The 17899-nt window shown below is 38.9% G+C and overlaps 7 protein-coding genes and 2 non-coding genes across 17 annotated transcripts; 5 read left to right on the forward strand and 4 right to left on the reverse strand.

Annotated features, from left to right (window-relative positions):
- Positions 1–63: 63 nt before the first annotated feature.
- On the reverse strand, positions 64–3414 carry LOC103874514 (replication factor C subunit 3). Its single transcript, XM_009152938.3, has 11 exons — positions 3148–3414; positions 2957–3067; positions 2701–2733; positions 2141–2309; positions 1663–1844; positions 1144–1280; positions 941–1039; positions 797–866; positions 637–711; positions 436–481; positions 64–317 (listed from the first exon to the last, which is right to left on the reverse strand). Exons 1-11 carry the CDS (start codon positions 3229–3231, stop codon positions 259–261), a joined length of 1065 nt encoding a protein of 354 aa, XP_009151186.1. The 5' UTR covers positions 3232–3414; the 3' UTR covers positions 64–258.
- Positions 3415–3623: 209 nt separating this feature from the next.
- On the reverse strand, positions 3624–5450 carry LOC103874515 (sm-like protein LSM4). 3 transcript variants are annotated; one of them, XM_009152939.3, is made up of 8 exons: positions 5241–5450; positions 5128–5167; positions 4995–5036; positions 4722–4820; positions 4523–4600; positions 4122–4158; positions 3919–4026; positions 3624–3819 (listed from the first exon to the last, which is right to left on the reverse strand). In XM_009152939.3, exons 2-8 carry the CDS (start codon positions 5128–5130, stop codon positions 3797–3799), a joined length of 390 nt encoding a protein of 129 aa, XP_009151187.1. In that variant the 5' UTR covers positions 5131–5167; positions 5241–5450; the 3' UTR covers positions 3624–3796. The 3 variants fall into 3 exon arrangements, with proteins under 3 accessions (XP_009151187.1, XP_033129752.1, XP_009151188.1); XM_033273861.1 differs by having other exon boundaries at positions 5128–5169; positions 5265–5412; XM_009152940.3 differs by having other exon boundaries at positions 5128–5166; positions 5262–5406.
- Positions 4351–4459, reverse strand: LOC117126346. The gene has a single exon (XR_004448918.1). It is a non-coding gene; the product is annotated as a small nucleolar RNA snoR127 (small nucleolar RNA).
- A 23-nt stretch (positions 5451–5473) lies between the features above and the next one.
- Positions 5474–5545, forward strand: TRNAE-UUC. Its single transcript has one exon. It is a non-coding gene; the product is annotated as a tRNA-Glu (tRNA).
- On the forward strand, positions 5521–6747 carry LOC103874516 (40S ribosomal protein S21-2). Of its 2 annotated transcripts, none has more exons than XM_009152941.3 (4): positions 5521–5723; positions 5970–6057; positions 6178–6310; positions 6518–6727. In XM_009152941.3, the coding sequence occupies exons 2-4, from the start codon at positions 6008–6010 to the stop codon at positions 6581–6583; spliced, it is 249 nt and encodes an 82-aa protein (XP_009151189.1). In that variant the 5' UTR covers positions 5521–5723; positions 5970–6007; the 3' UTR covers positions 6584–6727. The 2 variants fall into 2 exon arrangements, with proteins under 2 accessions (XP_009151189.1, XP_009151190.1); XM_009152942.3 differs by having other exon boundaries at positions 5661–5723; positions 5986–6057; positions 6518–6747.
- A 147-nt stretch (positions 6748–6894) lies between these two features.
- LOC103874517 (ATP-dependent DNA helicase Q-like SIM) lies at positions 6895–11891 on the forward strand. 4 transcript variants are annotated; one of them, XM_033273719.1, is made up of 17 exons: positions 6895–7099; positions 7130–7736; positions 7824–8043; positions 8119–8229; positions 8337–8526; positions 8683–8989; positions 9318–9538; positions 9750–9806; positions 9920–10000; positions 10100–10163; positions 10247–10346; positions 10436–10519; positions 10601–10688; positions 10774–10896; positions 10971–11063; positions 11143–11456; positions 11571–11891. In XM_033273719.1, exons 2-16 carry the CDS (start codon positions 7202–7204, stop codon positions 11443–11445), a joined length of 2577 nt encoding a protein of 858 aa, XP_033129610.1. In that variant the 5' UTR covers positions 6895–7099; positions 7130–7201; the 3' UTR covers positions 11446–11456; positions 11571–11891. The 4 variants fall into 4 exon arrangements, 3 of the variants coding, with proteins under 3 accessions (XP_033129610.1, XP_033129611.1, XP_033129612.1); XM_033273720.1 differs by having other exon boundaries at positions 10780–10896; XM_033273721.1 differs by having other exon boundaries at positions 10601–10670.
- Positions 11892–12109: 218 nt separating this feature from the next.
- Positions 12110–12963, forward strand: LOC103874518 (probable histone H2A.5). Its single transcript, XM_009152944.3, has 2 exons — positions 12110–12405; positions 12502–12963. Exons 1-2 carry the CDS (start codon positions 12187–12189, stop codon positions 12739–12741), a joined length of 459 nt encoding a protein of 152 aa, XP_009151192.2. The 5' UTR covers positions 12110–12186; the 3' UTR covers positions 12742–12963.
- A 128-nt stretch (positions 12964–13091) lies between these two features.
- On the forward strand, positions 13092–15912 carry LOC103874520 (putative protease Do-like 14). Its single transcript, XM_009152945.3, has 11 exons — positions 13092–13294; positions 13382–13475; positions 13591–13671; positions 13771–13962; positions 14061–14188; positions 14491–14702; positions 14821–14902; positions 15005–15147; positions 15221–15341; positions 15449–15541; positions 15617–15912. The coding sequence occupies exons 1-11, from the start codon at positions 13280–13282 to the stop codon at positions 15731–15733; spliced, it is 1278 nt and encodes a 425-aa protein (XP_009151193.1). The 5' UTR covers positions 13092–13279; the 3' UTR covers positions 15734–15912.
- On the reverse strand, positions 15842–17668 carry LOC103874521 (cyclin-H1-1). 3 transcript variants are annotated; one of them, XM_033273849.1, is made up of 10 exons: positions 17630–17668; positions 17445–17518; positions 17190–17310; positions 17021–17089; positions 16895–16936; positions 16710–16797; positions 16545–16603; positions 16375–16459; positions 16185–16276; positions 15877–16095 (listed from the first exon to the last, which is right to left on the reverse strand). In XM_033273849.1, exons 4-10 carry the CDS (start codon positions 17062–17064, stop codon positions 16014–16016), a joined length of 492 nt encoding a protein of 163 aa, XP_033129740.1. In that variant the 5' UTR covers positions 17065–17089; positions 17190–17310; positions 17445–17518; positions 17630–17668; the 3' UTR covers positions 15877–16013. The 3 variants fall into 3 exon arrangements, with proteins under 3 accessions (XP_033129742.1, XP_033129740.1, XP_033129741.1); XM_033273850.1 differs by having other exon boundaries at positions 17212–17310; positions 17630–17667; XM_033273851.1 differs by lacking the exon at positions 17630–17668 and having other exon boundaries at positions 15842–16095; positions 16710–16787; positions 17212–17310; positions 17445–17502.
- Positions 17669–17899: the final 231 nt, after the last annotated feature.

Here is a 17899-nt window from a genome sequence, read left to right on the forward strand (position 1 = left end):
CAATATACTAGAGTGGCAGGTTCGAATAGCCACTCTTTTTGTTGCCTTGTTCCCTATAATTAGCTACTGATCAACAAAACCGATTCCATAGTGATTGAAAATAAGACCGTTCAAGTCTAACGAAGACGGTAAAGAAATAAACATCCACCCACCAAACCTTAGTTTCAAGAGCCTCGAAAACATAGCATTAAAAGAAAAAAATACAGTACAACAAGTCTGTCCTCTTTTTTCCTGGATTAGGAGCCATCCTTCTCTTCTCTACCCAAATGTTGAGATGAGGAAGTTCTTGTATATGCTCATAAACTTGGCCACAAATGCTGCAGAGTTATCACCCAACATCATTTCATACATAAGCATTCAGTCATGACAAAAATGTAAAAAGATGATTTTCTTTCTTTAAATGTAACCCAAATGCAAATGAAGAATTTTATATACCTTCTATGTGAAATATGGCTTTCTGACCCAACCTCATCCGATGTTCCTGTAACAAGGAGCCATATACATCATCAATAGAGCCCATCAAATCAAAACAAATCAAATAACTAGAGGCTCAGTATCAAATGAGAGAAAATTTGTTGAGACATTGCATAGGAGAAATAAAACTCTCAAGCTAAGACGTAAGAGCGGTAAACTTACATAATATGCGGCCCAGTGGCAGACTTCAAGCTTCAGCTCTGAGTCCAGTTTCCTCAGTAATTCATGAAGAAGCCTCTGCAGAGCAGAAGTATAAAACTATGTGTAAAAAGAAAAGATAAAGGGACTACACGAATAATAGAACTGGGTTTTTGTTTGAAACCTTCAGTAAGACTTCTGGTGGAATGCAATTAACCAGCAGCTCGTATACCTTCCCGCGCACCTGAAACAAACTGAAGAAGCACACGAGAGAATGATTAGATCTATAATTTGCAAAGCTAAATGATTTACTAGAGTGAGTGCTAACCTTTTAGGGCTCTGTTCCCTCAGCATGTCAGTTGATATTTCAGCAACATACTCTTCCCAATCCATAGGAGATATCACTTGGTTATCTGTGAACGGATAGCTACAACGAGAGAATCATGTTAATCATTTTCAGAAACATGAAACAGCAAAAGAAATCAATCAGGCTCATTGATTGTCTGCAGAGAGACAGTTAATGAAGCTTACTTTTGGACACGACAAGTCTCAAGTGACAGAATAGCTCTTCTAAGACTGCGATTTGATTTCTCGGCAATACGAACAGCAAAACCGTGGGGTAGTTGCAGGCTTTCTTTCTTTGCAACGAACTCCAACACTTTCACTATCTGGAAATAGAAAGCTACAATTTTGTAAACAATAATCTTGCATACATCTTTTTGCACGACTGCTAATTTAAGCAAACACTGAATCTCATGTCATCTTCCTAACAGCAACTACACATTCTTTAGATTATATTTTTAAATCACAGGAACAGACTTGCACATGACAGACATGCAACATAGGTACAAGTTTTAACTTGTGTTTTTGCCAGTCTAGTGAGAAGTGTAGGAAGGCACAAATATGTAAGAATTGATTTCTGTAATGAGCTGATCTATAAGAAAAGCTAAATGTAATTTGAGAACTCCTATAGGATGGGCATTTAAAAGAAAATTTAGCTGGCTGATTATTTAAGCGAATAGTCTAGTGCGAGAGAAACGGTTTATCTACCTCTTCCTGCGAAGGTGCATTTATCCGCACATTGAGACAACGAGACTTGATGGCTTCTGTAACCTTTGAAGAACTGTTACAGCATAAGATGAGACGGCAAGATGAGCTATATTTCTCCATTGTTCTCCGCAGAGAATGTTGTGCTTCTCGTGAAAGCTTGTCAACTTCATTTAGTACCAACACTGCCAAAACCAAAAGAAAAAATCATGTGTTTTTGCACCGCCTATTACTTTTTTTTTTTGTATATCAGCCACCAACCAACTTAATTATGTGGAACAGTTAAACTAATTGGGCAGGGCATGGGCCAAAACTTGGACTAGAAAATATGTAAGAGACAAGGGATAAATTGATATATCTAAATGTATAGTGAAGACACTCAGTTGAACACGAAGCTTTAAATCTAGATATATGAGGCAACCATCTACTCCACTAGTGATAACTTTAGTGAAATAGTCAAGCGGAAAACACTAATTCTTACCCTTATATCCCTTCTTTCCTTTGGTGTCAATTGGTCTGTTCTTGGCCATTTCTTTAATGATCTCTTGAACGATGTATCTGTCCTGAAAGCCTGCATCACTTGGAGTAAGTTCCACATGATTGGTGCTTGACAATGTTGTGAGCTCCAGATCAATAGTTCTACTCCCAGCCTGCATTTTTGTAAACACGTTAAAACAGCATAAAGATAGAAACTTTAAAAAACATGAAAACAGATTATTAGACCAGCTACGAAGAACACCAAGACTTTCACTGGGTTTGGCTAAGTAGGTTTCATATACTCAGAATTAGAGACGCCAAAACCGACAATTCTCACAACGTTGTCATGTTTGTTTTAATAGAATAATCCGGGGAATAATCTAATCTAGAAGGACCACCAAAAGAAAATGATAGTAAACACAATTCATCTCTTTTAGTTCACAAGAACAAGAATACACTGAAACACGATTGACTGATCACTCCAACAAAAGCAAAAGAAGAATAAGGATATCAAGCAGAGAGAACTTAATAAGCAATGAAAAGAGAAAACCATGTACAACTCACATCAACTTTCCATGCCCTGTTCTCCACTTTCACCTGCAGAATGAAAATGAAAAAGTAGCAATCAGAAAACATAAATGAAAAGATAAGATCAAAAGTTTTAGTGCTAGTGAAACAGTAAATTAACCACATCTCAACATGCAAAAACAGACAGATTACTTTTCGTCAACAACAATAGGTTTCAAAGTCGTCATCTTTTGTTATTACCAAGCTAAACCCAGTAAAAAAGAAAAAAAAAAACAAAGGAAAAGAAGGATACCTTCTCAGCACTGGCACCATAAATCTGCTTGAGAAGCGCCATGATTAGGGTTTTCTTACCCGAGCCTGACGGCCCATAGAAGAGCAAATGCGGACAATCTTGCTCCGTTACCTACGCCGAGAATCAAAATTCAGCTCCCAAAACATTCAAACAGCAAAATTTTGACCTAGCGCTCGAACAAAAGGGCGTACCAATTTCTTGAGATTTTGAGCGATATCTTCATGAACGATGACCTTGTCGAGCGATTTTGGCCTATACTTGTCTACCCACAACATCTTGCTCACCACCGGAGGGGTTTGGGGAAGGCTATGGAAGTGGCGGGAAAGAAGTGAATCGTCTTCCCTCTTCTTCCTCCACTCTCAGCAGCTTCTTTGTGAAAGCGTCTTTAAGCTACTTCTTCGCTTTGCGCCTCTCTCCAAGTCTATATGCCTAGTTAAATCGAACCCTCCTTCTCTTTTAGAGTCTTAGAGTAAGTAGAGCTAAATCGAACCCTCCTTCTCTTTTAGAGTCTTAGAGTAAGTAGAGCGTATAGAGATCACAGCTAACTGGCTTGATTTAAAAATACATCACTGGATTTGTAGATGTTTGATTTAAAAAGAACTTTTGTTTTTTGTCATCTGATAGAGAGACTTAATCAAAGTATATCAAAGAACTCGAAGAAACTAAAAGTGGGAAGAGATAAAGCTTAGAACAGCTTGAATTTTTATATTCAGCTCATTGTGATTAGTTTTATATATTCAGCTCAAAGACGAAACAAAAACAGACAAGAGAACTCTTAAAATGCGAGTGTGCAGCAGCAGCAAGAGATTGGATAAGTCTTTTTTAATATAAGTTGTTGCATCAACCACGCCCACGACCTGCTCCTGTTTTCACAACAAATTATCATTTAGTTTAAATCCATTTGTAGCAGACAAAACTATTTAGAAGATCATCAGGTGTAATATAGTAAAATCATTTTTTACCTCTGTTGCCACTCATCTTCGCCATTGGAGCTCCTCGGCCACGGCCTCTGGCCCCTCCATCATCCATACCACGTCCTCTCCCACGGCCAACCCCTGGTGGTTTCCTATCTGCATATATGTAACCATTGTCGATATATAGTTAATTACCAAGAAGAGATTGCTTTTATTTGAAAAGGCACCATGTAGACATTATAAAACTATACCTGTGCGGGTCTTCTCCTCCTGTACTTTATCAATCACCTGAAAAGAGAATAAGCCAACATAAGTAAAAACAATCTAGGCACAACTGAAACAGGTTATGACTGTCACTCCTACATATCTAGAACTTTGTTAACTGAATATAATTGAACATAGAGGGGTCGAAAAAAGAGAAACAAAAACAGGCTATTCAAAGTTATTGGCTTCAAAAACACAATACAAGTGCGTCAGTAATCTGGTCAGGCAAAAACCATTCTCTGTGATATCGTCCAAGACGCGCTTCAACAAGAGGCATGTACCTTTTGGAGCACATATCTGATTTGGCTAAGCATCATCACTCCAGAGAAGAAAAGAAAAAGAATAAAACTAGATAAATCAAGAGGCATAGACTACAAGAGTATATTACCTCATCTGGAACTCGAAGGTACTTGATCGTGTTACCGCGGATGTAACACTCCGGCATCCTCCAAAACCTGTCTCCGTCCTAAAGCGTAAATCAAGCGACAAGCCAACACATCTTAGTGTCAAACCACACAAAATTACACGAGGAAATACAAAACAATATGGAAGTTTTCTATCAATATACGAAAGTAGAAGATGATAACCTTTGATGTGCAGATGACTTCACGAAGATGAATGTTCATCCACGTATCACAATTCACTAAATGCCCATTGTATGTCTCGCCATTCTTGAGCTCCACAAGCTACCACAAGGATTCAATCATCAAAAAGATGTAAACTTTGAAAGAAAAAGAAGTTCCTAGGCACACAACTTTCATATAGACTACTAACACAACATCTCAAATTTGAACAATCCCCACTTAACTTCTGCTCCCTATATTACAAAACATATAATCAAAGGTTCAAATTTCACTTACCATGGGATGCCCTTGAGCAGTCTTGAGCAGCGAAAGAGGAAGCTACAAAAAATCAAAAACAAAAAGAGTCAAACTTTTTGAAGCTATACAGAAAAAAACTTAAGATACAGTATAAGCTCATCAAGCAACGTACCATCTTCTCGAATCAAAAGATTTAGAGATCCGTAAAGAACCTAATCACAATAAAGAATACAATGTTAAACCCAAGCGCAAGAATCAATAGAGGAAAGAGAAGAAAACCCTTACAAATCGAAGCAAAGAGAGAAAGCTTGCTATCAGAAGATTGGCTTCCTCTTCAACTAAAGAAAGAGATCGAAGACGACGGAGGCGGCGAAAATTTTCGAAATCGGATTCCTTTTTCTACCTCTCTTGTTGAGCTGAGTAGTCGAAAAGATTTCTAATTAGGTCAAATAGGAAGCGTTTTGCGTTCGTATATGTTACTATAATATATAACTGAAATTTACATTGTAAACAACAAATCCGATGTCGTCCAGCGGTTAGGATATCTGGCTTTCACCCAGGAGACCCGGGTTCGATTCCCGGCATCGGAGTTTTTTTATGTAGGCTAAACTATATGAAAACCTTGGGCCTTACTGGGCCAAAAGCGAGGACATTTTTTTGGGCATGGCCTGTTTTAAAACTTTTAGGGTTTATTCGAAGTATAAACGCTGTGTCTTCTCAGTTGTGTGGCTTCTCTTCCTTTGCCGCACTTGCTTTGCTTCTCCTCAGGTAATAATACTTAACGAACTCTTTTTTTGATTCTCCGCTGGATAGCTTCTAGATTATTTGTCCTCCTCGTACTAATTCACTATAACCTTGAACGTTGTCGTTTAATATCGGATTTTTTTACAATGAATTCGTATATTTTCTGGTTAATTTTATTGTTCTGAATCGCGTGTACTTGATGCAGTTAACTGTCACTGTTAGAGTTCTATTCTAACGTAGTTGTTATGTGTTGTTCTGTTTTTGATATAGTGTTTGAATTTAGAAGATATCGTCTACTTGAATTCAAGATGCAGAACGAAGAGGGTCAGGTCACGGAACTCTACATTCCTAGGAAATGGTAATACAATAATGTTTCCTCTTCTTATTCTGATTCTCTTAATTGATTTGTGATGTAATTTCTCTCACAGGCTTCTTTATTGACAGTTTTTTTTTAATTTTTATATAACTGAAACTACAGCTCTGCTACTAACCGGATGATCACATCAAAGGACCATGCCTCGGTGCAACTCAACATTGGTCATTTAGATGCTGATGGCATCTACACCGGTCAATTCACTACCTTGGCTCTCTGCGGTTTTGTTCGTGCCCAGGTTTGTCATACACTTATCTTTAGATTCTGGAATCTTGTGTTATCAATTTGTCAATCGTAGTTGGTTTTGTCTCTTGAATGGTCTTGTAGCTTGAAATAGTATATAACCTTTTTTTTAAGTTAATTAGTTTTGTTAGAAGAAGTAGGAGTTATCAGCTTGAGTAAACACTGCAACTTTGCTTAATCTTCATTTGATTGACTATTGCAGGGAGACGCTGACAGTGGAGTGGACAGGCTGTGGCAGAAGAAGAAGGTCGAAGCCAAACAAATCTAAAGAGAGTCTTATTAAGCTGTCTTTTACTCTGTTCTGGATGTTGTTACTTAATTCAAAAATGATCATCGGACATACTGAAGTAATGATGATATTTGCTTTTGACTCTTGGTTTTAATGCTTCTTGTGCACTGGCTTGTTCTGATTTTCCTCAGATCTTCAAAATTTGTCAAACCTTTCTCATTTACGAACAATATTTAAAGAATTGGGATAAGCTGAACCCGAACCAAATGTTAATGATATCGGAAACTACCAAGCTTGAATACTCCACCATGTAGCATCGTTTAATTATATGAATTACAGGATATATTAATTTCACGATCCGAACGACGTCGTTTGGGGAAGGCGAGCGGCAAATTTGATGCACTTCCGTTCATTGTTGAGTGGTTTTATTTTGGCGCTTAGGGTTCTTATTTGCGATTCCTTCATCTTCTAGCTTGCGGATTCCCAGAAACATTGTCCTCCAAGGTGAGTTGATCAAGCTTGAAAGCTCTGTATATCTGGCGATGGCGGAACATTGTTAGTTAATTCGATTACTAGGGTTCGGAGCTTACTGTCTCGAAAAGCCTATACCCATATAAAAAGGACTGTCCTTTAGTCAGACCAGACAGTTTGAATTCGATGGAAGAGCTAGATTCGTCTTCTGTCGAGGTTGTGATGAAGCTTGTCGAAATGGGTTTTGCAAAACTGGATGCTTTGGAAGCTGTAAAAGCTGTAGGGAAGTCATGTGGTGACGCTGTTGAGTATCTTCTGAAGAGAACTGGTGGATTCTCTTCTGCTAGTTCACTATGTTCTGCAAAGAATAATAGTAACAAGACCCTTGGCAAGAGATCTTTGCCGTCTTCGTTTGCCTCCGGTTCAATGCGGCAATCGAGTCTCCTTGACCATTTTGGATCCGTGGATAAGAACAAGAAGAAATGCGTCAGCTTTGGGACTGCAGTAGTGTCTGATCCTTCAGAAGAGATGAGAAAGTCTCCTCCTTTGGTGTTTACTGAGTCAAGTGGTTGCTCAGAGGGTTCGTCAACTTGGGAGATAAGTGTTAATTCTATACTACGGAACCGGTTTGGTATTTCGTCCCTGAAAAGTTTCCAAAGGGAGGCTTTGTCAACGTGGGTTGCTCACAAGGACTGTCTTGTTCTAGCTGCAACAGGATCTGGTATATTCCCTTTTTTTACTCATCGCTGATGCCTTCTTCGTTCCTACATGGAGTCTAATTGTGGTTTCTGTGTGTCTCATCATGCAGGAAAATCTCTTTGCTTTCAGATTCCTGCATTACTGACTGGAAAAGTTGTTGTCGTGATCTCGCCTTTGATAAGCCTGATGCATGATCAGTGCCTTAAGCTGTCAACGCACAAAGTCTCTGCTTGTTTTCTTGGTTCAGGCCAGCTTGATAATCGTATAGAACAGAAGGCAATGCAGGGAATGTATCAGATCATATATGTTTGCCCTGAGACAGTGATTCGGTACACAGCTCAACTTTCTGCAAATTCTCTATTATTATTGTATTTGCTTAAAGGATGATTTAAACTTGATCGCAGACTGATTAAACCACTCCAGAAGCTTGCAAAAACTCATGGAATTGCTCTTTTTGCTATTGATGAAGCTCATTGCGTATCAAAGTGGGGACATGACTTTCGTCCGGACTATAGGTATGTTTTTTGAGAATCAAAACTTGCAATTGTTATTGCTTTCAAGTCCTGTTTCTATGTGTGATCTTAGTTTTCTAAAACAAATCTCACTCTGCTGGAATTTTCAGGAAACTATCTATGTTGCGGGAAAACTTTTGTGCCAGCAGTCTGGCGTTCTTGGAGTATGATGTACCGATAATGGCATTGACTGCAACAGCCACAGCTCATGTACAGGAAGATATTCTTGACTCACTTCACCTGTCAAAGGAAACAAAAACTGTGCTTACTTCTTTTTTCAGGCCAAATTTACAATTTTCAGTGAGTCTCGATTTCACTTCACATTTATAGAACTCTTTTTGCATCTGTAGACTTTAGGAATAAGATTAGAAAACTAATCTGGAACCTTCTACTTGATTCTGAATGTGGACCATGAGATGTAGAGCTTAAAGTTTATATTGTTGCTGTCATTTACAGGTCAAACATAGTAGAACAAAGTCTGCAGCTTCATATGCAAAGGACTTCCAAAACTTGATTGATTTATACTCTGGAAAGAGAAAGGCTACCGGGAAAAAGCTAGCAGTAATCTCACAAGGGTCAGAGGGGCAGAGTGATTTTGGTTATCACGATGCTGAAAACATCCATGAGACAGATAATGATGATGATGATGAAGAGGATCCGGAGAACTCTGTGGCAAAGCAAAACAGTTCAAATGGGAAAGAAATGTCAGAAGAGTATCTGGAAGATGAGACCGACATCTTCCAGAGTGTTGATGATTGGGATGGTATGCTCCTTTTCATATTTTTTGGAAGCAGAGAGTGATCTGAAACTCTTGATTAACAATGAAAATCACTTTGATATTGGTCACTGCATGTAACTAAATTGATAACAGGTAGCGTTAGACTGTTAGTAAAATATATAGGCTTGGCATCTGTCTTAGTTTCGCTTAGTTAAGTTGTCACCTCATCTGCAAGTCAAATTGGTGAAATGGTCACTTATCCAAAGTAAATATGCTGACAACAGAACTAAAGTCGATGTATGATTTATATTCTTTTCTTGATGTATCATTGGTGTTGAGGAATGGTGGTTTAGATCAGATTTAATCATTGCAGTTGCTTGTGGCGAGTTCTGTGCAATGTCTCCTTGTGATGTCCTGGATATTCCTGATCCTTCCGGAAAGCAGACACCTGATGAATCTGGGCACAATCATAGTAACAAGGCGAAGAATCTTGAAGGACCGACAATTATTTACGTTCCTACAAGAAAGGAGAGTGTAAACGTCGCAAAATATCTCTCTGGGATTGGACTGAAGGCTGCAGCTTATAATGCAAAGGTATAGACTGAAAACTTGTACTCTTTTTACCTTATGAAGCTTCTCAACCTTTATTAACTTGGTATCAAGTCACACTATATTAACCAAGCAGCTATTATAGATTTTTGTTTTGTTTCCAGTTTATGATGGCAAGATCTTGGATTCTTAATTAAATGCTTTTCGTTTTAAAATGTTGTTACGGCTGTTTTTAACAGTTTGTTACATTCCACAGTTGCCTAAAAAACATCTCAGACAAGTTCACCAAGAATTTCACGAAGATAAGCTGCAGGTATATTTACATGAAACCTTCATGTTCTATTGTGTTCTGACTCAACCTGAATGTTCTACTCTGTTATCCACTTCATGTGGAAGAATATTGACGTTAAGAGTACTCTTCTTCAGGTTGTTGTTGCCACCATTGCGTTTGGAATGGGAATTGACAAGAAAAATGTCCGGAAAATCATCCATTATGGTTGGCCGCAGGTCTCTCAGAGCTCTCTATTTGATTTTAATATTTAACATTTCTAGACACCAAAATAGAAACAAATCTTATTTCATCTCATTAAAATAATGAAACTGCAGAGCTTGGAAGCATACTACCAAGAAGCTGGTCGAGCTGGAAGAGATGGGGAACTGGCTGAGTGCGGTGAGTTGATTAAATATTGACTTGTTTTGGTAGTGTAGAGATCATCTTGTCGTCCATGCCTAAACTAATCTGGGATTTTACAGTGCTCTATGCTAATCTATCGAGAGTACCAACACTTTTGCCGAGCCGTAGGAGCAAAGAACAGACAGAACAAGCTTACAAGATGCTATCTGATTGCTTCAGGTCGGTATGCTTAGTCAAATACCTGTGTGTGCATCTTTCATTTTTTTCTTTCTGGATTATTTTACATCCATTCTTCTTTTCTTATGCAGATACGGAATGAATACTTCACAGTGTCGAGCGAAAATACTCGTGGAGTACTTTGGGGAGGATTTCACTTCCAAGAAGTGTAACTTGTAAGTCCATATCCTTCTTGTAAAAAACCATTAAGGTAAAACTAGCGAACTGTCGTAATACCTTTCCAATCTATGAAACAGATGCGATGTTTGCACTAAAGGGCCTCCAGAGCAAGTTAATGTACGAGAGGAAGCTAATCTTTTGTTTCAAGTAATCTCTGCCTTTCACGTAAGTCTTTGGAGTAGACTGCTGATTCCATTTGGTAATTTATATGTCTTCTATTATGACCGTTCTTAAGCTGCTAGTGGATTAGTTGCAGGCAGAGAATAGCTCTGAGCATGCATCATGTCAAGATTACGGACTCGGCAACAGCAAACAGAAGAAGTTATCTGACAAACCGAATCTTTTCTTCTTCATCAATAGAATCAGGGAGCAGGTAATCTTGTATTTCAACAAATTACATAGGGCATTATGTTCGTCATGATATTCATTTGATGCTTTCGGTGACAGTCCAAAAAGTTCATGGAGATAGATCGTCTTTGGTGGAAAGGTCTTGCCCGTATCATGGAAGCCGAGGGATACATCAAAGAGATGGACAACAAGGTAGTTACAGTAGTAACAAAAAAGCAACCCCCCTTTCTTTTTTAGTTTCATGATCCTCTCCTTTGGTTTTGTGTTGCAGTCTCGTCGAGTTGAGATAGCTTTTATAGAGCCAACAGAAAAGGGGAGGAAGCAACTAGCTTTGGAAGATGACAAGCCACTCTATGTATACCCAGAAGCAGACATGCTGGTTTCATTGAGACAACGCAGAACATACAGCGGATTCTCATCTTGGGGAAAAGGATGGGCAGATCCAGAGATCAGACGCCAACGGTTAGAGACAATGAAACGCCCAAGAGAAAGGAAGCCACGAAGAGAACGATCACGTCAACAACAACGTCCTTTGAAGTTTCAGAAGAATGTTCCACGGAAAAGCAAAGAATAAACCTCTTTCAAGTAATGAATCCCACTTTATATATATACTATTACTCTCTTCTTTATACCAAACCACATTCATATTCATGGGTCTTTACGGAAGCATAATATTCCTTTCTACAATTACTCTTTCAGGGTCGTTCTTCTTTGCTTTCACTCCCATCTTCAGGCAGAGACGTCGAGCCATAGAGAAGCTGAAGCTAGTGAACGAGGCTTTGGTTGCTGCGGAAGAGAACGTGGCGAGGCTTCAAGAGCGCCATGATGTGATTCTCAAAGAGATATGTTCTTATTACCTCGTTAACTCCGAGCTCCAAGAAGCTTTGGTTGCAGCTCGAGCAGATATTGATGTTGCTTCAGGTTTTGTCATAGAGCTTAGAAGATTACAGTTGAATATCTTAAACTCACTTTCTTAATGTAAGTAAGTTAACACGTATTAATGGTGATTGGATTAATTAATTAAAGATAAAGCATGATTAACGTGCGGGGTGATGAATCCAACGGCTGAGATTACTCGAGGGTTTTATATCTCTCCTTCCAATCCGGCTCCCCCACGTTTAGTATCCAAAAACGTCGACCGTTGGATCAAACTCAAAGAAATACAATCTGAACGGTTGACTTCATCAACACACGGATCGCCAGCGTGGCAGTAGACGGTGTATATAGACACACACACGTTGTTGGATCATCAAATCGTAAACCGCTACAAAACCGTCAAAAAAGGAAAAGTAATTAGTTTGTTAAGAAGAATCCGATGGAGTCATCGTCACCAGCAGCAGCGAAGCCGGCGAGAGGCGCAGGAGGAAGGAAAGGAGGTGATCGGAAGAAGAGTGTTTCCAAGTCGGCCAAGGCTGGTCTTCAGTTCCCCGTCGGTCGTATCTCTCGTTACTTGAAGAAAGGTCGTTACGCGATCAGGTACGGCGCCGGTGCTCCCGTTTACCTCGCCGCCGTTCTCGAGTACCTCGCCGCCGAGGTATGTATTCTTAGATCTCCGTCGATTTTGAGAATGTGCATTCTTAGGGTTTCGAAATTGTGATTTAATCTGCAGATCTAACGAATCTAATCGCAGGTTCTGGAGCTTGCGGGGAACGCAGCGAGGGACAATAAGAAGAACAGGATAAACCCGAGGCATCTCTGCTTGGCGATAAGGAACGATGAGGAATTGGGGAAACTGCTCCACGGAGTCACCATCGCGAGCGGTGGAGTTCTTCCGAACATCAACCCGGTTCTTCTTCCGAAGAGATCCGCATCTCAAACTGAGAAGCCTGAGAAAGCAGCTAAAGCTGCTAAATCTCCCAAGAAGGCTTAAAAATGATTACTGTTGTTTCCTTTGTTATATCAATCTAGAAGAAGAACGTCTTGTTTTCTAGGGATTGTGTAGTTTACTTTCTATGTTTACTCTCCGTTTGGTTTGTTTATGGATCTCCAATGGCTGATTATGTGTTTACGCCATTTTGTAATGAATGAACTAATTTCTGGGTATCTTCTCAGTTTCTCAGTCATCAAATAAATAAAATTTCTTTGTCGATTTCATACTCGTTATCCAGTTTATTTCAAAGAGAATTAGATGTTCTATAGATAAACAAAATGGTAGCATTAATCAAAGTAGTTAGAAACTTAACCTTTATTAACCTCTGTTGATTAAATAAGGTTTTAGTTGGTTACAAAAGATAAGTCAGGTTTTGTTCAACTTGGGCTTTAGATGGGCCCTAAGTGAGGCCCATTGTAAATTGCTATTGAGCGTCTGTCTCCTGCGCGATGATTCTGGAAACCGATGGAGGGTTTTAACTTGCCTTGGTGCGTGGGGTTTACCTGCGAGCAAAGTGTCTGAATCTTTAGATTTGGCGATGATGAATTTGCTGGTTGAATTCTTCTCTCCGTTTATGATGAACGACTCCTTTCATTAATTGATTTAAAAATCAATAACTGGTTATTGTGTTTGTTGTCAGAGAAGTGCGGTCTCATCTTCTAAGCGAAGCTCGCTTCTTCGCATAGTCGCTGTTGCTACCGCTACTTCTGGAGTTGTTTATAGTACTGATACAGGTAAACCAAGCTCTTAACATTTTTTCCTTGATTGTTCATTTACTTTATTTGCCACATGGTTAAATACACTGGTGGCAAAATGTGATCCTATCATGGTGTGATCATGTATTTCTAGGAACGAGAATATCAATGGCTATCCCAGAACCTTTTCAGATCTCACAGAGTTTGATTAATCGCACAGAGCAAAGCTTGTTTGGTTCGTAATGAAAAATCTCATCTCTACCTATGTATGTAATTTCAAATATTAAGTTACAATTTTTTTGAAATTTATGTTAATTTAATTGTATATATGCAGGAAATTTGGCGGCGTTTTCTGCCAGAGTTAGTCCAAAACCAGAAGCAGCTGCAAGTAACGATGAGAAGAGAGCTCATGTTGAAGATTCGGATAGTGTGAAACCACCGAGTGGTGGGTTCTTGGGGAGGGATACAATCGCCAATGCGGCTGCAAGAATTGGACCAGCTGTTGTCAATCTATCTGTTCCTCAAGGTTTTACTTCTTTCTTATAGTTTCGTTTCTGGCTGTAGGATGATTGATTCATTGGGTGTTGTTGTTGGGTGATCTTTTTGGATTTTTTTTTGTAAAAGGATTTCATGGGATTACTACTGGAAAGAGTATCGGTTCTGGAACGATCATTGACGCTGATGGCACAATACTGACTTGTGCTCACGTTGTAGTCGATTTTCAGAGCATTCGCCAGTCATCTAAAGGAAGGGTAAGTTCTAAACAATGATCAGCTCTCATTATAGTCTGGTTTAGAAAAGAGCATGCAGGACAAGTGAATGAATTAATGTGTATGATCTCTTTACCCTCAGGAAGTTTAGTAAATGTCCAAACTCTTGATTGTTAAACCATGTAGTTTTGGTTCATACCATCATGACAAGGTTCTTAATATGACTTTTGTTTGACTAATATATTGGCTAGTTGTTGGAGCTATAGTACCTAATGATAAGATTTGGTTCTTCCAATACCTGGATGGAACCTATGTAGTGAAACATATGAGGTTTTGGATTACAGGTTGATGTGACACTGCAAGATGGTAGGACGTTTGAAGGTGTGGTGCTGAATGCTGATTTACAGTCTGACATTGCATTAGTGAAGATAAACTCAAAGACTCCATTGCCAACTGCTAAACTTGGTTTCTCGAGTAAGCTTCGTCCAGGGGACTGGGTAATAGCTGTCGGCTGTCCTCTTTCTCTTCAGAATACAATAACCGCCGGTATCGTTAGGTAAATAAACACACACACACACCTGTAACCACGATAATTTTCTTTTCTTCATTTGATAAGTTCTTATCACTACACTGTGTTCTTTACTTGGATTTTTTTTGTTTTTCTTTCGGTGTAGCTGTGTTGATCGCAAAAGCAGTGATTTGGGTTTAAGAGGCACAGGTAGAGAATACCTCCAAACAGACTGTGCCATCAATGCTGTAATAATCCACACCTTTCCTTCTCTATGGCTTGAGAGATCTTGTTAACGTTTGGCTTGCTTGCCTTTCGTTTTTATATTCTTATGCTTATTTGTGTGGCAGGGAAACTCAGGCGGGCCTCTTGTGAATTTGGACGGAGAAGTGATCGGTGTTAACATCATGAAAGTCTTAGCTGCAGATGGGCTCGGCTTCTCTGTGCCAATTGATTCAGTCTCCAAAATTATCGAGCATTTCAAGAAAAGCGGGTATGTTAGTAATCAATCTCTATACCTGTTCATTGGCTTGGCTTTGGTTAGTAATAGAAAACTATTGTTGCAGTAGAGTAATTCGTCCATGGATTGGGCTAAAAATGATCGAACTCAACAAAATGATCATTGCTCAGCTTAAAGAACGATACCCGATGTTTCCTGATGTGGAAAAAGGCATTCTTGTCCCTACGGTGAGTAATACCATTCTTTCATAAAGAAGAAGATCCATGTTGTTTGTATTAATCCTAATCAGTTTCACATTTTGCATATTCAACCAATATATTTGCTGTTTCTGCAGGTGATTCCAGGATCACCAGCTGATCGAGCTGGATTCAAACCAGGTGATGTTGTTGTGAGATTTGACGGCAAGCCGGTCGAGACCATCAAAGAGGCATGTATCATCTTATCAATCTACATTCTTCTTAGAATAAAAATTATTCATGTGTGAATGAAGTTTCAATTGCAGTTAATAGAGATAATGGACGATAGAGTTGGGCAGCGGATCCGAGTAGTAGTGGAAAGATCAAGTAAAGAAACGGTCACACTAGAAGTCATTCCTGAGGAGGCTAATCCAGACATGTGAGACTTGCTTTTCAAAACTACTTCAGCTGCAGAATCAAATAGGTAGTTTTGTATTTGAAGGTTCCTTGGCATCTCGGAATATAAACAAAACTTATGACCAAATACTCTGTTTGTCGGATAGAACTTTTGTCTCTGTAACACTAATTTCCAGTTTTAAAAAATATTCAAATTTACTAGTAAGAACAATAACAGAGAAACAAACTGCCAAGGGGATTTCTCACATTCTTTGCGATTAAAATTAACATGCCAACAAAAGAATAGTTAGTGGCAAAACGAGAAACTCAACCTATCGGTGCCTCCTTTGGTATATCACTGGAGCTTCTATGAGACTTGTGCTTCGATCTCTTCTCCCGTTTCTTGCTCCTGAAGAAAATGAATGTAACAGAATAAGCAAAAAAGGCTATGAAAAGTCGTCAGACGAATTAAAAAGCGGACAGAAAGGTTAATAGTACTCGTCATGTGAAGAACTATGTCCTAAACAAGATTTAAGCTTCCGGTTGATATGCTTCATGTCCTTTTCACTTGGGTACTTGTACTTCTTTACCTGCAAAGCATGAGAGTGTGCATATAGTAAACTACCTTTTAGAAAGAAATGATGGTTTCATGGATCTGCGAAAATATTTCTTTAAAGTTAGTGCATACCAAAGATTCGATGTCATCAAGTAATCTAGTGAGCTCTGAAGTCGTGTGCTCAGAGTTCGGTTGAGAAACAATGTTCTCTAGGTACCTGCGCTAAATGCAGTTTAGAACAGAGGCCAAGAGATTGAATATACCTGTACGACGACCATATTGTGGAAAAAGGGAAAAACAACCTATCAAAGTCAACCACTCCGAGAACCCCATTTGCAATACGCAGAGCAGCCAACGCCAACTGAAAAAAAAAACAATGCAGCAATTTGTGATACTTTAATGCGTTTAAGTAGATTATCTTCAACCTAATAACAAAAAAGGCTAAGGGAGACAAAAGAAACTATCACCTGACCAGGAGGAAAGAGGAGTGGAGCATCTGTGAGCATAACTTTATCGGCTTCTCCTGTTGCCGCTTTGAGCAAAATCTGCAAAGGGCTTGACATGTTATGCCAGTATAAGAAAATAACACTTCATTACTTCAGTAAGACCCGCTAAGTGAAAAAAAGACTTGGAGTTATGAAGATAGATCTACCTCCAGCTTCTGGATTTCATCATCTCTAGCTTGAAGAAACTCCTAGAGGATGAAAAGATGATGTCACTTTTGGAGAGACAGCACTAAGGTAAGCAAAGATGAAAAGCCTAAACAGTCAAGAGTTACCTCCATGTTACCAATAAAGCCTTCGATTGCACGATACGGTGCATAAACAATCAGATCAAATTCCAGACTCTGCACATACAGTTAAGCTAGCATGAACAGAAGAACAGAACATCAGGGATAAATAAGCATATGGAAGTTGGTACAGATTAAATTGACTCATATATCATGCCTGAAGAACAGCCATCTCATACTTGAGAATTACGTGGTGATCTTGTTTAATCCCTTTCCCTATTTCCTCAGCTGATACATGGTTCTCCTCTATTTTACAAGCTGCATACACGCAGGTTAACCTGTTCAATGAAATGTATCATCAATTAGTCCAAATCACAACATTCTACCAAGGGGAAACTAACTGCCTAAATAAATAGACTCAATTTGATAAACACTTTCAAAACATATTTTCAAATGGGGAAGCAAGTGTTACATTATTTCTTTTGGATGATGTTGCATAACAGACCATTGCAGATAAAACCTTTTGAAGTATTGGAGGGCTGTTGCCTGCAAAAAGATTAGAAGGAGAAACATGAATTCAGAGAGCTAACATACAAGATGGGATAATTTTATTTTTGACTTCATCATGAACTTCCATATGGAAGAAGAGCAACACACCTGAATCTTGTGAGGAAATTCAAAGGCACTGCATACTTCTTGGACCTTTGCCTCATAAAATACTCTCATGAACCGTTCTTCATCAACACTCAAAGGTTTAAGCTTCTTATCAGCTGAGAGTAAATAACACCAGTTAAAATTTGACCAACAAAACCGCAATGATGAAGATATAGAACCATGTGAGATAAATCTAAAACTTACGTTGATCTCCTGATCCTGCATCACCTTTCTCAGTAGGATAAGTTAGTAATCCACTGGCATCTACTTCAA

The sequence above is a fragment of the Brassica rapa genome, chromosome A06, assembly GCF_000309985.2.
Source record: "Brassica rapa cultivar Chiifu-401-42 chromosome A06, CAAS_Brap_v3.01, whole genome shotgun sequence".
Taxonomy (NCBI): domain Eukaryota; kingdom Viridiplantae; phylum Streptophyta; class Magnoliopsida; order Brassicales; family Brassicaceae; genus Brassica; species Brassica rapa.

What these genes read in the sequence shown, in the direction of transcription:
- LOC103874514 (XM_009152938.3), bottom strand. Translation starts at nt 3,231, where the DNA reads ATGTTGTGGGTAGACAAGTATAGGCCAAAATCGCTCGACAAGGTCATC. An exon ending in AGGAAAGAAGGGATATAAGG is followed by an intron (nt 1,845 to 2,140) that starts GTAAGAATTAGT and finishes TGGTTTTGGCAG; the next exon opens with TGTTGGTACTAAATGAAGTT. An exon ending in AGGGAACAGAGCCCTAAAAG is followed by an intron (nt 867 to 940) that starts GTTAGCACTCAC and finishes GTGCTTCTTCAG; the next exon opens with TTTGTTTCAGGTGCGCGGGA.
- LOC103874515 (XM_009152939.3), bottom strand. An exon ending in AAGTCATCTGCACATCAAAG is followed by an intron (nt 4,601 to 4,721) that starts GTTATCATCTTC and finishes TTTACGCTTTAG; the next exon opens with GACGGAGACAGGTTTTGGAG. An exon ending in GGAGGAGAAGACCCGCACAG is followed by an intron (nt 4,027 to 4,121) that starts GTATAGTTTTAT and finishes ACATATATGCAG; the next exon opens with ATAGGAAACCACCAGGGGTT.
- LOC103874516 (XM_009152941.3), top strand. Translation starts at nt 6,008, where the DNA reads ATGCAGAACGAAGAGGGTCAGGTCACGGAACTCTACATTCCTAGGAAA. An exon ending in CTCTACATTCCTAGGAAATG is followed by an intron (nt 6,058 to 6,177) that starts GTAATACAATAA and finishes CTGAAACTACAG; the next exon opens with CTCTGCTACTAACCGGATGA. An exon ending in GCGGTTTTGTTCGTGCCCAG is followed by an intron (nt 6,311 to 6,517) that starts GTTTGTCATACA and finishes TGACTATTGCAG; the next exon opens with GGAGACGCTGACAGTGGAGT.
- LOC103874517 (XM_033273719.1), top strand. Translation starts at nt 7,202, where the DNA reads ATGGAAGAGCTAGATTCGTCTTCTGTCGAGGTTGTGATGAAGCTTGTC. An exon ending in TCCATTATGGTTGGCCGCAG is followed by an intron (nt 10,001 to 10,099) that starts GTCTCTCAGAGC and finishes ATGAAACTGCAG; the next exon opens with AGCTTGGAAGCATACTACCA. An exon ending in AAGTAATCTCTGCCTTTCAC is followed by an intron (nt 10,689 to 10,773) that starts GTAAGTCTTTGG and finishes CTAGTGGATTAG; the next exon opens with TTGCAGGCAGAGAATAGCTC.
- LOC103874518 (XM_009152944.3), top strand. Translation starts at nt 12,187, where the DNA reads ATGGAGTCATCGTCACCAGCAGCAGCGAAGCCGGCGAGAGGCGCAGGA. An exon ending in TCGAGTACCTCGCCGCCGAG is followed by an intron (nt 12,406 to 12,501) that starts GTATGTATTCTT and finishes ATCTAATCGCAG; the next exon opens with GTTCTGGAGCTTGCGGGGAA.
- LOC103874520 (XM_009152945.3), top strand. An exon ending in CACAGAGCAAAGCTTGTTTG is followed by an intron (nt 13,672 to 13,770) that starts GTTCGTAATGAA and finishes GTATATATGCAG; the next exon opens with GAAATTTGGCGGCGTTTTCT. An exon ending in CGGTCGAGACCATCAAAGAG is followed by an intron (nt 15,542 to 15,616) that starts GCATGTATCATC and finishes TTTCAATTGCAG; the next exon opens with TTAATAGAGATAATGGACGA.
- LOC103874521 (XM_033273849.1), bottom strand. Translation starts at nt 17,064, where the DNA reads ATGCACCGTATCGTGCAATCGAAGGCTTTATTGGTAACATGGAG. An exon ending in GCTTTATTGGTAACATGGAG is followed by an intron (nt 16,937 to 17,020) that starts GTAACTCTTGAC and finishes TTCATCCTCTAG; the next exon opens with GAGTTTCTTCAAGCTAGAGA. An exon ending in GGAGTGGTTGACTTTGATAG is followed by an intron (nt 16,460 to 16,544) that starts GTTGTTTTTCCC and finishes CATTTAGCGCAG; the next exon opens with GTACCTAGAGAACATTGTTT.